Below are 14269 nucleotides of genomic sequence, written 5' to 3'. Positions count from 1 at the left end.
CTTTCTAGGTGTCTTGGATATAAAACATAAAACGCCAAAGTAACGTGCTACATACATTAAACGGATGGAGATCTTATGCTTCTTTTTAAGGTCCTAAAAGAAAGAAAGTCACGTGTGCTCAACGTGACTTTATTATTTTTTCTCATAAAAATATATATAAATGCGTAGAAATAAGAACAAATGGAATTCATAAGCATCACATTTTCCAAACAATGTTTGAAAAGTGTACAAAGCGTGTTAATAGTATCTTTCACTTCCTCTTCTAGTGAGATTTTGTAATAGTGTTAATTCACTATACTGTGTGGTAACTTTAAAATTGTCAGAGGCGTCGCTTTTAAGCGTTTGAACATAGTTTTTGGACAATATAAAATAGAAAAGGTTAGACGGAACAAGAAAGTTGGAATCACTACAGAAGATACAAACTATTGAACCATGTCTGAAGATGATAGAATGAAGCAGTTCCAACAGGAAAACAAGATAGTGTTTGATCCTAGCACGCGGTCTGTTTGGGAAAGTCAGGAGAAGAGAGAGCATGAGTCTTTACCAGGGACCGATGCCAATGCAGACGAAGGAGAGAAGGGATCAGCTACATCGGGAATCATACCTACTCTACAGAATATTGTTGCGACAGTAAACTTAGACTGTAGGTTAGACTTAAAGACTGTAGCGCTACACGCACGTAACGCTGAATACAATCCTAAACGTTTTGCAGCTGTTATCATGCGTATTAGAGAACCAAAAACAACTGCCCTAATCTTCGCATCTGGTAAGATGGTTGTTACGGGTGCTAAAAGTGAAGATGACTCGAAGTTGGCTAGTAGAAAGTATGCGAGAATTATTCAAAAGATTGGGTTCAGTGCCAAATTCACAGATTTCAAGATTCAGAATATCGTCGGGTCCTGTGATGTGAAGTTCCCTATTCGTTTAGAAGGTTTGGCATTTAGTCACGGTACTTTCTCGTCATATGAACCAGAACTTTTCCCAGGTCTTATCTATAGAATGGTGAAGCCCAAGATCGTGTTACTAATTTTCGTCTCGGGAAAAATTGTGTTGACAGGTGCCAAACAAAGAGAAGAAATCTATCAAGCGTTCGAGGCTATCTATCCGGTGTTGAGTGAATTCAGAAAATTATAATGAGGATAATGATGGTTTGAGACCACTCTCAAAAGGGGATAACTAAGGAATAATAATTTTATAAATAATAAAGAAGCATTTCATTTTTTTTTTTTTACTCAATTGTGTCTTGTTTTTTTCACCTTCTTGGCTGATCTTGCAAAAAAAATGATATTATCAAATAGTAACCTTGGAAATTTCAGAATCTGAAGGGGGCGTGGTTCCGTTTTCCTCTCTCTCTGTAATATTACAACTACGTACATATATGCTATATCTTTTTATTTCATACTTTTACGTATATGACAAAAGTTCTTGTCGTTTCGAAAAAAAGAAGAAAGTCGAAAAAGAAGAAATACAATTCTAATATATCGATCTATCAGCTGTGTGTTGTTCTAATTCCTGTTCTAGCTGCATTCTTAGCTCGCGTTCCTGTTGAAGCTCCTTCTCATATCTTTGCTGGGTATCTGCTAAGACCCTTTTGAATTCTTGCTTCATCATTGAAAACGATTGATGGTTGTTGGAAGAAGATCCTGGAGACTTAATATCTTGAAAGTCTGAGAAAATCGGAGAAAAGGAACCGTGAAGTTCTAATGACTCTGGCTTTGTCTTTGCAACCGCCTTGGGTTTTTCTTTAGACTCCTTTAGTTTACTATGATAGTGAAGTAATTCTTCTGATAGCTCTCTATTGGTCTTGTTCAAGTTCTCGATAGTAGATAAGTACTCGGTTCTATCATTCTCGTATTGCGATTTCAGGAACTTGTAGGCTAGTTGCAAGTCTTTAATTGCAGTTTTCAAGTCCTCTTCCTTAGTAGGCATGTCTTTTGTATCTGTCTCGAAGGTTGAAGTATCTGGCGAGGACTTCACATCCACAGTTTGTGGAGCCGATTCATCTTTCTTGCTACTAGATGACTCCGGGAATGCGTTTATTAGATTGGAAATTGTTTTCTTGCAGAAAGCTAATTCATCGTCGTCGGATGATGCGATGTTCGAAGTGTCCTCCACTGGTGCTAGGTTTATACCCTTAGAAATAGCACTCGATATCAAATATGAGGTAATTTGTTCCACTTTATCATCCCCGTCAGTTGCACTTTGTGCGGCTCTTGGCGTACCATTCTCCACCACCAAATGAACCAATTCCTTCAGCGCATCAGAATCAGCATTCCCCATCTTTTGCAAAAATACCGAGGCCTTCAGTCTGTTAATTCCAGATGACTGTAGACGCTCGTTTATTAGATACAACGCAAATTCGAGCTTTAACTGAGAATCCAAATCCATCGGAAGATCCTTCCATTCGTTATAATTACTACCACTTAATACATGGTTTTCATGGCTTTTAGTCAAGTATTTGACCAACTCATCCTTTTTCGTTGGGTAACGTGAATGTAGTTTTTGAACAAAACCGGTATTGTGTTCATACCATTGGTCCAGATTACTGTTGAACATTGATAGTGTATCCCTATCTGAACTAGCCTTTATTTCTATTTCGGTCTTGACCTTGGAATAACCTTGTTATTTTAATTTAAAGAACCTTACTTAAACTACGATGAGTTCAATAGTATATATTATATTAATATTAAATTAATATTATTATTGTATTAATGAACATTGTTATAATCTACTACGCGTCATTGTTTTGTTGTAGAAGCGTGATGAGTTCGTGGCTAACATAATGTCTGGGTGTTTTCACACAATAGATGTCTGGGTTTTGTGTGCAGTTTCATGTAAGACCGGGTAATACTAAATAAAAAGAAATGTTTAAGTTCTTCCTTTCTTGCTGTGTCCTGAGAAATAGAAATACAGAAATTCGATGCTTTGATGTTTGAAGAGAACGATGCGATGAGGTGTGGATTAGTGCAAAAATTCTGTAGTTTTATATAGCGTAGAGGAGATTCATATAGCTACAGGAATTAGTAGTGATATATATTCATTGTTCTGTGATGGAATTTATGCTTTAGAGCATTGAGTTATAGTATTATTGTTGTTGGATTGTTGTGCGTTTTACCGCAAGAGAAAATAATAGGAAAGAGAAAGAGAACTGTACAAGAATACACTGACTAGAATAAACTACACTAGGGTATATCATACTAATTGGGTTGTGTTTGGTCTTTGATTTGATTTTGTTTTGAATTGTAGTTTGAGAAGATAGTAATAAACCAGTAAATATGATGAAACTGGATGATTTCATCGAGACTTTGAGACAGGGGAAGCATATTGACGAGGATTCTATATATTCTCTGTGTCTCATGGCGCAGGAGCTTTTGATGAATGAATCGAATGTTACACATGTTGATACGCCAGTTACAATTTGTGGTGATATCCATGGGCAATTACATGATTTATTGACTTTGTTTGCCAAAAGTGGAGGCATTGAGAAGAACCGATATATATTCTTGGGTGATTTTGTGGATAGAGGGTTTTATTCTCTAGAAAGTTTCTTGCTCTTGGTATGCTATAAGCTGCGGTATCCTGACCGTATTGTTTTGATACGAGGGAACCATGAGACGAGACAGATTACAAAAGTTTACGGGTTTTATGACGAGGTAGTAAGAAAATATGGAAACAGCAATGTATGGAGATATTGCTGTGAAGTCTTCGATTATCTGCCCTTGGGAGCCATTGTGAACAACAAAGTGTTCTGTGTGCATGGAGGTCTATCGCCAGACGTGCTGGAAATTAATGAAATAAGGGCTATTGATCGGAAGAAGGAAGTACCGCATGAAGGTGCGATGTGTGACTTACTATGGTCAGACCCAGAAGATGTGGATACATGGTCTCTATCACCCCGTGGTGCTGGGTTTCTCTTTGGTCACAACGAAGTCAACAAATTCTTACACACCAACAATGTTGAATTGATTGCAAGAGCGCATCAATTGGTTATGGAAGGTTATAAAGAAATGTTTGATGGCGGCTTAGTTACTGTGTGGTCTGCGCCAAATTACTGCTATAGATGTGGTAATGTCGCAGCGGTATTACGCATAGACGATAATATTGAAAAAGAATACACTATCTTCGAAGCTGTTCGAGCTAGAGATAGTGGAGGAAACGTAATTCTGCCCACAAAGAAACCACAAATGGATTACTTCTTGTAACATTTAATATTTATTGCATCGCACTTCATTCATTTCTTTTTCCCTTTTAACTGATAATTTATCGAAATATATTCTAAAGTTCGCATTCTATTGGGCGTGCTCCTACACACGTTCAATTTACTACATTTCACTTTGAGATTATACTTTTTTTTTATACCGTTGCTTCGTCGACAATATTGTTGTAATTATTAGTATCATTTGCCATTTTATTATATAAACAGTTATTCTAATATACATGTAATAGTACAGAAACTTGAAAACCCCAAATTCACCTTTATACACGCATGGTACTTCCGTGATTTAAATGCGCACTGTGTGCATTTTTATCTGTGTTCCAACTTCTTTTCTATATGATCTTCTGCTCGTCATTATTCTGTTCTTGAAATATATTTAAAATATAATATACATTCTAACTAACTTAAACAACGATTGAGTACGCTTAATGAAAAAGAAATCGAAATAAGGTGGCTGGTTATTTATCACAACGAAGTTGGCTGACCAAGAGTGAAGAAATGATGTTGAGACATAATTTGCTTTTAGGTAGAAGACTATTTAATACTAAAACTAGTACTTTGTTGCTACAAAACTCCCCTGTTAGAAGGTTTCCAAGGGTCAGGGTTGTGCACCCTGTCAAGGAATCAATTACATCTAGCCCTGTTGGAATGGGAAGTATGAATGATGTCATAATTGAAGAGCATTCACCTATTGCAACAACAATTTTGAATGAACCAACGATCGTTATCGAGAGACAAATTGAAATGATGAACGTTGTCCTAGGTTTTGAGCAGGCAAATCAATACGCGATTATGGATGCATTGGGCAACAAGATAGGTTTTATGCAAGAGAGGGATTTTGGTTTCTTTAAAGCCGTCACAAGACAAATATACCGGTTGCATCGTCCATTCACTGTTGATGTATTTGATAATTTTGGTAACATTTTGATGACCATTCGTAGACCATTTTCATTTGTGAACTCCCATATTAAGGCGGTTTTACCAGACGAAAATGGAACTATAGTAGGTGAATCTGTTCAGAATTGGCATCTGTGGCGTCGTAGGTACCAATTATTTCAAAGGGAATATGAAAACCCCCTTGAATTCACTCAGTTTGGTAACATTGATGCTCCCTTCCTCAGTTTTGAATTCCCGGTTACGGATGAGAACAACAAAATTATCGCTAGTTGTGACAGAAATTGGGTAGGAATTGGCAGAGAACTATTTACTGATACAGGTGTCTATATTGTACGATTTGACTCCCAACAATCGTTCCAAGGCGTATACCCTGATGAATTTATAAGTGATAAAGTGCTCAACTATGACCAGAGAGCCGTTATGTTAGCGAATGCAGTCTCAATAGATTTTGATTACTTCTCTAGACATTCTCGTCATGGAGGCGGTCTGTTGTCGTTCGGAACCTATGATGAATGAATGAATGATATATATTCTTTATGCACATTGTTTTATCCAATTTCCTGTAAATATACTAATATGCGTTTTGTCTTATTATATTATTAGAATATAATATTAGGTAGATATAAAACCTTTAATTAAACCAAATGTAATGAGAAATAAACATGATACAAGGAATTTGAAAAAAATAGCTACTGTATTGGATTGGAAATCACTCTGAGCGATAATGTCAGAATGGAACACTATTGAATCGGATGCCGGTGTTTTCACACGGTTGATAACAGATCTTGGGGTAGAAGGTTTACAATTTGAAGATATACCTTATTTGGATTACCTAGAATCAGAAGATATCTCATCAATCTTGGAAGGTCTAGTGTTTTTGTTTCCCTATAAGAAGTCCCTATACCAGAATCCCGAACCAGTTCAGGGACGTTATGAGACTGATAGTACCAAGGTGTTTTTCTCTCAGCAAACTATTCAAAATGCATGCGCAACACAAGCTGTTTTGAACATATTATTCAATTTATGTCAAGACAAGAAGGAAAAGGTCCATCTAGGCCCTGAGCTATCTCAATTTTATGAGTTTGTCAAAGATTTTCATGAACCCGCTTTAATTGGTGAGACTATTAATGGATCAGAGTTAATCAGAAATGTTCACAATTCTTTTACCCCTCCGAACCTCTTTGTTATGGATGAAGATCCTTACCGAAACAGAGGCCAATCTCAAGAGGTGTACCACTTTGTAGGTTTTATTCCTCATGAATCAAGGATCTATGAATTGGATGGTCTACAACCATATCCTATAGACCATGGTCCATACACAGATTTCGCTAAAGATGTCAAGACTTTGTTACAAGAGCGAATGGATATATTAGTCCAACAAGGGGTACAGAAATTCAATATAATTGGTCTAATATTAGACAGATTGCAATACCTTCAGACAGAATTAGAGAAAGATGATATACCTGATGGTAAAAGGTTTGTTTTATCAGAACAGCTCCAAGAAGAGCTCAACAAGAGAGAAAAATGGAAAGAAGAGATCACTTTCCGCAAGCATAATCTTACGGGCCTTGCTCTAGAGCTATTGAAGCAAATATCATCGTCTATGTCAGAAAACGAGTTCGAAAGTGTGTTAAGAGAAGCTTCCATGAAGCCATCGAACTAATTCGGTATCTAGTTTTGTATATATTCAATGTGTCTGTATGTGTGTGATATTATATTTGAATATTATATAAACATAAACATCACAAAGCTTACCATGATCTAAAGTAATATTGCTTGGTAGCGAATTAAATTCTTATGTTGTTTTTGAATATTACCTACTTACCTCTCACACAACCTTAAAAAAGCCTAAACTGCTAAAACATTAAAAAATATCCAGATACCTCTTCATACAAATAAGTTTATTCAAGATGAGAAGAGAAGTGAAAAGATAGAAGACTTAAAAGTTCAAAAGCGTTTACGGGATTAGAGAAGCTATTCGTTCTTCACATTGGGGTGTTAAGTACATACCGTATCTTAGACGCTACTACTTGGGTAAGTTTTAGTGATATGAAAAGAGATACAATGAATACCTATAACCAGGTCAATCCTATAACTTTGAAAAGGCGTCCTGAAAAAAATAGCAAGGAGAGTACTGTAGTGGATTCAACACCGTTAATCTCTGATAACGATTCTGAAAACTCTGGTACGTCTCTTCCTGAACTGAGGGCAAAGTTAAAGAGAGAACGGGCACAGGCATTGCAAAATGGCATCGCAAATGAGAAAACCAACACAGAAAATGGGAAGGAAGATACATACACACCAGATTTTGATAGGCTCTTAAATCCTCTAGGTGGGATGATCAAACAGCCATTACCTGCCTCCTTTTACCGTTTCGTAGATAAAGAATTTAAGGCTGCAAAAGTCCAACGATTAACAACCAAGCGCATAAAGGGATTATATCGCGATATCAGATTATTACTTAAAGAGGCCATCTCAAAGAGTTTGGTATTTAAAAATGACTGGGATCAGCAACTATTAACGTCCGTTTTTCGTGAACAGCCACTCTTATCACCAGTCGAAGAGAAACTTGACTGTCTTCTAACTCAGGAGCAGAAAAAAGTAATACTTGACACCATACCTTACGAGAAATATGGTATCGAACCACCAAACGTGACAAGGTCCACTCCTTTGAGCAATGATACTAACCTATATGAAATAAATGATCCAACGTCGATCGTTACTGTGGAAGCACCCTCAGCTGTTCCACCTCCACCTCCACCAATTAGCGCAAGACCCCCTCCGCCCTGGGCTCAGAATGTACTGCAGCCCAATAGGACAACAACATTGAAGGTTCCTTTACCTCCAGTCTCTTCAGTGCCACCTCCAGCAATTGTTCCATCGTTTACGAAAACCGTAACGACAAGCGAACCCACCGGGTATAATGATAGCCGTAATAACAATAGCATGAGTAAAATGCAAGCTCGTATGGATGAAAATACAAGAAGGATGGAAAGGCTGAAGAGGTTTGCGAATCCAGATAAGTCCACAAATACTAGAATTAAGCGTGTAAAGATTGATGATGACGATAGTTACTCTGATCTTAACGCCATTACTAATAAAGCATATAAATTTGATAAGGATAAACCAATTGTCGGAGTGTGCCACGTGTTGGAGAAGAGATATTTAAGACTCACATCAGAACCAGACCCAGAAAAAGTGCGGCCTCTTGAAGTTCTAAGAAAAGCTCTTGATTGGATTGTGGGGAAGTTTCGTAGTGGTTCTTGTTCATATCAGTACTTCTGTGATCAAATGAAATCTATTAGGCAAGATTTGAAGGTCCAAATGATTGAAAATGATTTCACAGTAACCGTATACAAGACACACGCTCGAGCAGCACTAGAAAATGGCGACATAGGAGAATATAACCAGTGCCAGAGTAGTTTGAAACCATTGTTTGATAAAGATAACATCGACAAGAGCGATTTGCCAGAATTTATCAGTTATAGAATATATTATCACATGATGACATCAGACCATTCAAGCGTTAATCAACTACGTCTTCAACTTCTAACTAACTTAAAACATATATCTGGTCATGAAATGATCAAAAGGGCCCTTAGAATGGTGGATGCTCAAATACAAAATAACTACCATCTATTTATGAGAATATATCAGCAAACTAAGGGTCCCGAACGTCATTTGGTGGATCAATTCATTAAGAAAGAAAGGGTGAGTGCATTAAATTATATGTGTAAGGCCTATGCTCGAGTTCCACTTCAGTTTTTGGCCCCGGAGCTTCATTTCAATAATGCAAATGAGGCGTTTACGTTCTTGACTGAGCTCGAATTAATTCAATTCATGGTAGTGCCCCAAAATAACCCCGATGATATGTACATTGATTGCAAAAGTTGTAGACCCACCATTATGAAGCACTTCAGCGATGCAAGAAGAGTAGATATAAAGGGTCAAATATGAGCATTTAAGTCTTTAGATAGTTTTCGTCTTTGTGTAACACTAATTGAGAGAAGGGCCCAATCCCAACAACGAGAATTGAAGTTTCATGGATTCACTAGCATTATTGTGGTACCATTCAAACCTTTCTTTCAAGAGGGGTTCATTTAATAAGTCTGGTTCACCATTTGATTCAGCTGCAACTGTTTTTCCAAGTGGTTTTGCTCCAGAAGGATTCCTTCCATCTAATTCGTAGAGTACACCGTCTTTTTCAACAAACGTTATGAAATGTAGCTCAACCTCGTTTTCGGCTGGAGGAGCTGCTGTGTCCCCCTGTAGGCTCCTTTCGTGATAGATCTCGCTTATAGAAACTATGAAATTGTCTAAAGCTTCATTGTTAGAATATTTGCCATGAGGAACTGGATTTGAAGTGAGGAACTGTTTCAAGATTGAATCCTCGGTGAGTAGATCTTGGTTATTGGATAATGAATGCAAAAGTGCGTATAAACCACAAGCATTTCTAACCGTCTGCTTAAACCATATTGGATAATTCTTGTTAGTACTGTTGCTGGGATCTTGTATCACTGCTTCAGCCTCTGGTTTCTCTCTTAACTCTTTTTCAGACTCTTCGGACAACGGAAACAATAAAATGACAGCCTTCACCGGGCGTGGTACAAAAGCTAATAGATCAGGATCAACCAATGAGTAAATATCTTGGAATGTCCAAGCGTCATGTAGGCCGAGACTCTTTGCAAAGCCACCGAAAACTTCAGGATTTGACTCTAATGGAATAACACTTTTCACTTCTTGTTCACTCATCACAACTGGGAATAACTACAATGGCCTAAAAAAATTGAGGGCACCTTCAAAGACAGATCAATTCGTTCACTAGGTTGCTATACCCTTCAAACGCGTTCTCAATTATTTGTTTACAACAGTCTATTAACTTCTTTCTTTAGCTTTCCCCACATTCCCCTTTATATTATATATGCATGCAAAGATATATAAACGCAATAAATCTTTCTTTCAGACTTAGTTATGTGTTCATACCTTTAAAGGGTGTACAAAGGAGTAGAAAACGACAGAAGAACAATACAAGTGCTTAAAGGCAGGTTGAAGATTCCATTGGTATTTTGAACAGGCAGTAATAGTTATGGCATACAACAGCGAAGATTCAAGTGATGAGGAGAGCATCACCCACCCCACACAAGTTTACCAAAGAATTTATGAGAAGGAGGCAGACGACCACTTCCAAGAAAGAATGGAACTTGAACGTGAATCAGAGAAACTCGATCAAGAGTACCAAGAGCTAATCTCGAAATATGGAGGAGAGCCAGGTCCAGAGTCCACTGCGAAAATGGATGAGCTTGATGAAAGAATGCAAGATATAAGCGAGCGTTTGGACGAAGCCAACGAAAGGTGGATCAACTCATACTCGGTGGCAATGTACTATAAAGATAAGGAAAGACGTGATCTAGAGGAAGATAGCGACTGAAAGAAAGCGATTTCCCCTTTTAAACTTCTAAAGTCCACTCATTATCTTTTGTACTAATTCTAATAATAATCCCAATATATATATAGCGTGCTTTATATATTTATTCTAATACTTGACTATTATGTTGAAGCGATGGACTTATTAACTACATAAAGGTCAGATTTGGATCAGAATAGGATGGGAGGGGTGGTGAGCTTCGATTATTCATACGCTTACTTCGAGGGTTAGTTTTAGGCTTTGTCTTTTTGATTTAGGGCTGTTGGACACATTTCCAGAGCTACTCACGCTGCTACTTCTACTGGAAGATGGAGCAGTAATGTTATACTGGGCATGTGGTTTCCCTAGAACATAATGCGGGTTGAAGCCTGCATTCGAGTTTGCGTTTGGGCTTTGTTGTTCCTGCGCCATGTAGATAATATTATCAATATCAAAGTTGGTAGAGTCTAGTGGTAATAGACCGTCATACGAACTTGAACTTTTCATTCTGATTGTCAGTGGACAAAGCGGGTCTGGGATGTCTTTGATCAAGCGGGTATGAATCAAGTTCTCTAGCTTTTCCCAGGTCTCTATATCACATATATGGCATTTTACAACGTAACAATCGTTGCCGAAAGTAATTTTGAGCTTTATGGTATCTTTATTTGGCCCAAAGCCCAGACCAAGTCCCAGACCAAGTCCTGCGCCAGCATTAGCATTCGCATTGGCATTGAAGAGGCATTGACTTCTCTGAGACAATATGGGTGAAGATGGTTGAGAGTTACCAGTATGAAATTGAGGTTGCGACAGCTTTGGTGAAGAGGGCGATGCCAACGACGACTTAGTGCATATTGACAAGGAACGATTATGAGAGTTTGCGTCGGGGCACAGCACCTTTGCTATATGCTCTTGGGTATCAGTTGAATCTGTAGCTTGTATTTTACTCCATTGAAGCTCCTCTTTATCTGTATTGCTACTTCTAATGCATCGGTACAATGATCCTCGTGGCGTTTGCACCAAATCTCCGGATTTGGGGCATAGCCATTGGTCGTACAGGATTGCTTGTTTAGTTGCTAGTGGAATGGCCTCTGAATTCAACAAGGACTCCAGATACTCTGTGAAACTATTCAAACGGTCTGATAAGGATTCCGCCCGCTTGCTTTTTTTATTCGCCATTGGAGGCGGTAGAGTGGGTAGCAACTTTGAATCCAACGAGAGTTTGTGGATTTCGTCAAGAAGTTGGCATTGTAGTCGATAGAAATCCTGATAGTATCGGCAAAGGTACCTTTTGTGATCCGACAGGGTAGTTGTTTCCACCCTGTACCACGTTCTCTCATTCAGTGTCGAAGTAGAAACAACTTTACAGCTCTTTACGAGGAAGTAGTTTGTATCGGTCACTGACGACACTGAAGAACACCTCGAATCCTGTTGTTTAAGAGCTCCGGGCTCTTCTGAAACAGCTTCAAATTTCAGTGCTTTTGGGGTTTTAGGAGAGGATATACTGGGGCTTGACAGTGTGGTCAACTCTGCATTTAACGAGAGACATCTCAAAGGCACCAATCCTTGACCCAACTTGTTCAACAGCTTGACAACAACAGTGTTGTTTTCATGCGTACAGATGAACTGTACTATGTCGCCCTTGTTAACATTCAAAGGGCTCAAGGTGTCTGTCGGACGCCATTGATTCTCATTGTCTATTGGGAAGTAATCTTGAATGACGTTATAGTAAATACGTTGAGTGGACGCCTGCGTATTTATTGCGTTCTTAGGAGACTGCAACTTGGGCAAGGACACCGATGGATGTGGCCCCGAGTACAACGGAGAGCTAGGTCCCGATGTTGATCCTGCTCTTGGAATTGGACTAATGCCTCCTCCAGAGGAAAGGCTGAATGTCCTGAGGATATTCGTCATATTATCTTTTGTATAGTGGAAGCGGCGTGGCTTTAGAGATTAGAAAAGATAGGAAGGTAGGAAAAAAAAAAAAAAAAAAGACGGTAAAAGGCAGCAGATACAGGAGCAACAGCAAAGCACTACCGAAATATGAGGTTACCTCCAAAAGCCTAACTGTTACTGATAATTTCCCACGCTGGACGTTAAACAGAGTATAAGATTAGCCTTTCTCTTCGTCTTCTTCTTATGCTCTTCTCAAGTACTGACTTGGCACGCGTCCCCAGTATATAAATACTCTTTTTAAAACTCTATCCACTCTAAAATATTTGCCGTTCTAGAAGTTCTTCGTTCTGTTGGCACCGTTTGGATTTGCAGCAATAATTTACGGGCGAGTATAATGACGAAATTGACAGGCAAATCAAAGGGCTATCCACCACAAATTGTTGCTTTTTGTGTGATCGTCCCTCTTGCTTCTTATTCCGATTAGAGTAAAATTTGTCAATTGTGAGCTGATATGGAAACAACGGTTGAAAATGCCTACGTGTTTCCAAGCTCCAATGAGATAAGTCTTTAGAGAAAACGAAAATTATATATTCTGGAGAAGATTGCGTGGGATCTGGAACACTCGCACTGACAAACTCACACACAATTCCCACTATCGAAAAAATAAAAGTTCTTGACGAACACACCAAACCCTCCACTATCCGTTCCTGTGTGTATCATATTCGAGCTGTTACATATGCTGTATATATAAGTTCGACGGTTATTGGTGTGGGTGAACAAGAGTGAACGTCTCCAGAAAAGGTCACTGCAAACACGCATTGTATTACAGATACCCTGAGAAATCCTGCAGTGTACTATCAACAGCCTTTAAGACGGTTCTGTAGTAAACGAAGTGAAAACGGTCGACAAGCTGCTACTAGATTTTCTCCATTCGAGATGATGCATCAAACACGAGGAAACACACATGAACAGGAAGAAGAAAAAAAAAAACAATAATAACAAATAATAGCAATGAAAAAAAAAAAAAAGAGTAGCTGCAACCCAAGCTGCATCCTTATCCGGTAACTGTAGAAAAAAAGGCTTGGTATGATTTCAAACGCTGTGACGAGAACTCTCCTCCATTGATGTATTGGCATGGAAATATTTTGTTAACAGATATCATGGAAAGGAACACTCGATTAAGAAATCAATACCCGAAAAAGCAACTAGGACTAAGAGAGTCGTCAGACTTTGAAGTTAGTTTTCGGAACAACAATGTGCGCGTTGTTTTGGTTTATGCGTTTCTGTAAACAATGCCCGTAGCCGACTCCCTGTTAGACCCACTTCCTCTTTCGGACATGCATGAGCATCGTTCGATATGCAAAAAAAGGAAGTGCGGCTTAGGGGGAAAAGATAGCAATAATGGTGCAAGGATTTTCTTTTGCACGGGTCATTCTGTTTTGTTTTTCAAGAAGTTTATGCATGAAACTGGTGTGAAGTCGTTCAGGGTAATTGGTGGGATTTGCCTTTGTGTCTGTGGACTGTGTCTGTGTCTGTGTCTGTGTCTGTGGACTGTCGCCGCTTGTCTGTTGTGTTTGTGTTGTTTACTCCTCCTCCTCTTCCTCTTCCTCCTGGCACGCTTCACAGCTCGTCGGACTTGCAGGAGCCTGAGTTATGCCCGGTAGTGCTCATATGCCAGCGATATTTGGCATTACGTTTGTTCTGTACAGTGGTAAACAAAACAAGGGAGCAGCAGGTGGCAGTACTTTTGGATTGAATTTCTAGTAGGGACATAATGTTTGTTTGCTGCTTGCTTTGATGAATTTGTTTACTTTGTTGGCTTGTATCATAGAGGCAAGTTTCTGAAGAACAAAGAGCGA

General features: G+C 38.7%; 9 protein-coding genes across 9 annotated transcripts; 6 read left to right on the top strand and 3 right to left on the bottom strand.

Moving 5' to 3' along the window:
- Positions 1-432: 432 nt before the first annotated feature.
- SPT15 (TATA-binding protein) lies at positions 433-1134 on the top strand (the record flags this gene model as incomplete). Its single annotated transcript, XM_022822553.1, has 1 exon — positions 433-1134. One exon carries the CDS (start codon positions 433-435, stop codon positions 1132-1134), a length of 702 nt encoding a protein of 233 aa, XP_022674362.1.
- A 339-nt stretch (positions 1135-1473) lies between these two features.
- On the bottom strand, positions 1474-2556 carry PEA2 (Pea2p; the record flags this gene model as incomplete). Its single annotated transcript, XM_022822552.1, has 1 exon — positions 1474-2556. One exon carries the CDS (start codon positions 2554-2556, stop codon positions 1474-1476), a length of 1083 nt encoding a protein of 360 aa, XP_022674361.1.
- A 719-nt stretch (positions 2557-3275) lies between these two features.
- On the top strand, positions 3276-4202 carry PPH3 (phosphoprotein phosphatase PP4 catalytic subunit PPH3; the record flags this gene model as incomplete). The annotated part of the gene is made up of 1 exon (XM_022822551.1): positions 3276-4202. One exon carries the CDS (start codon positions 3276-3278, stop codon positions 4200-4202), a length of 927 nt encoding a protein of 308 aa, XP_022674360.1.
- A 512-nt stretch (positions 4203-4714) lies between these two features.
- Positions 4715-5629, top strand: AIM25 (Aim25p; the record flags this gene model as incomplete). Its single annotated transcript, XM_022822550.1, has 1 exon — positions 4715-5629. The coding sequence occupies one exon, from the start codon at positions 4715-4717 to the stop codon at positions 5627-5629; it is 915 nt and encodes a 304-aa protein (XP_022674359.1).
- A 208-nt stretch (positions 5630-5837) lies between these two features.
- On the top strand, positions 5838-6776 carry uch2 (ubiquitin carboxyl-terminal hydrolase isozyme L5; the record flags this gene model as incomplete). Its single annotated transcript, XM_022822549.1, has 1 exon — positions 5838-6776. The coding sequence occupies one exon, from the start codon at positions 5838-5840 to the stop codon at positions 6774-6776; it is 939 nt and encodes a 312-aa protein (XP_022674358.1).
- Positions 6777-7162: 386 nt separating this feature from the next.
- THP3 (Thp3p) lies at positions 7163-9070 on the top strand (the record flags this gene model as incomplete). The annotated part of the gene is made up of 1 exon (XM_022822547.1): positions 7163-9070. One exon carries the CDS (start codon positions 7163-7165, stop codon positions 9068-9070), a length of 1908 nt encoding a protein of 635 aa, XP_022674357.1.
- A 39-nt stretch (positions 9071-9109) lies between these two features.
- On the bottom strand, positions 9110-9865 carry YUH1 (ubiquitin-specific protease YUH1; the record flags this gene model as incomplete). The annotated part of the gene is made up of 1 exon (XM_022822546.1): positions 9110-9865. One exon carries the CDS (start codon positions 9863-9865, stop codon positions 9110-9112), a length of 756 nt encoding a protein of 251 aa, XP_022674356.1.
- Positions 9866-10199: 334 nt separating this feature from the next.
- Positions 10200-10541, top strand: KLMA_20014 (uncharacterized protein; the record flags this gene model as incomplete). Its single annotated transcript, XM_022822545.1, has 1 exon — positions 10200-10541. One exon carries the CDS (start codon positions 10200-10202, stop codon positions 10539-10541), a length of 342 nt encoding a protein of 113 aa, XP_022674355.1.
- Positions 10542-10745: 204 nt separating this feature from the next.
- KLMA_20013 (PX domain-containing protein) lies at positions 10746-12428 on the bottom strand (the record flags this gene model as incomplete). The annotated part of the gene is made up of 1 exon (XM_022822544.1): positions 10746-12428. One exon carries the CDS (start codon positions 12426-12428, stop codon positions 10746-10748), a length of 1683 nt encoding a protein of 560 aa, XP_022674354.1.
- Between the last annotated feature and the right edge of the window lie 1841 nt (positions 12429-14269).

The sequence above is a fragment of the Kluyveromyces marxianus genome, chromosome 2 (assembly GCF_001417885.1).
Source record: "Kluyveromyces marxianus DMKU3-1042 DNA, complete genome, chromosome 2".
Taxonomy (NCBI): domain Eukaryota; kingdom Fungi; phylum Ascomycota; class Saccharomycetes; order Saccharomycetales; family Saccharomycetaceae; genus Kluyveromyces; species Kluyveromyces marxianus.
The sequence above is the reverse complement of the archived record's forward strand: the minus strand, read 5'-3'. Positions and strand labels throughout refer to the sequence as shown.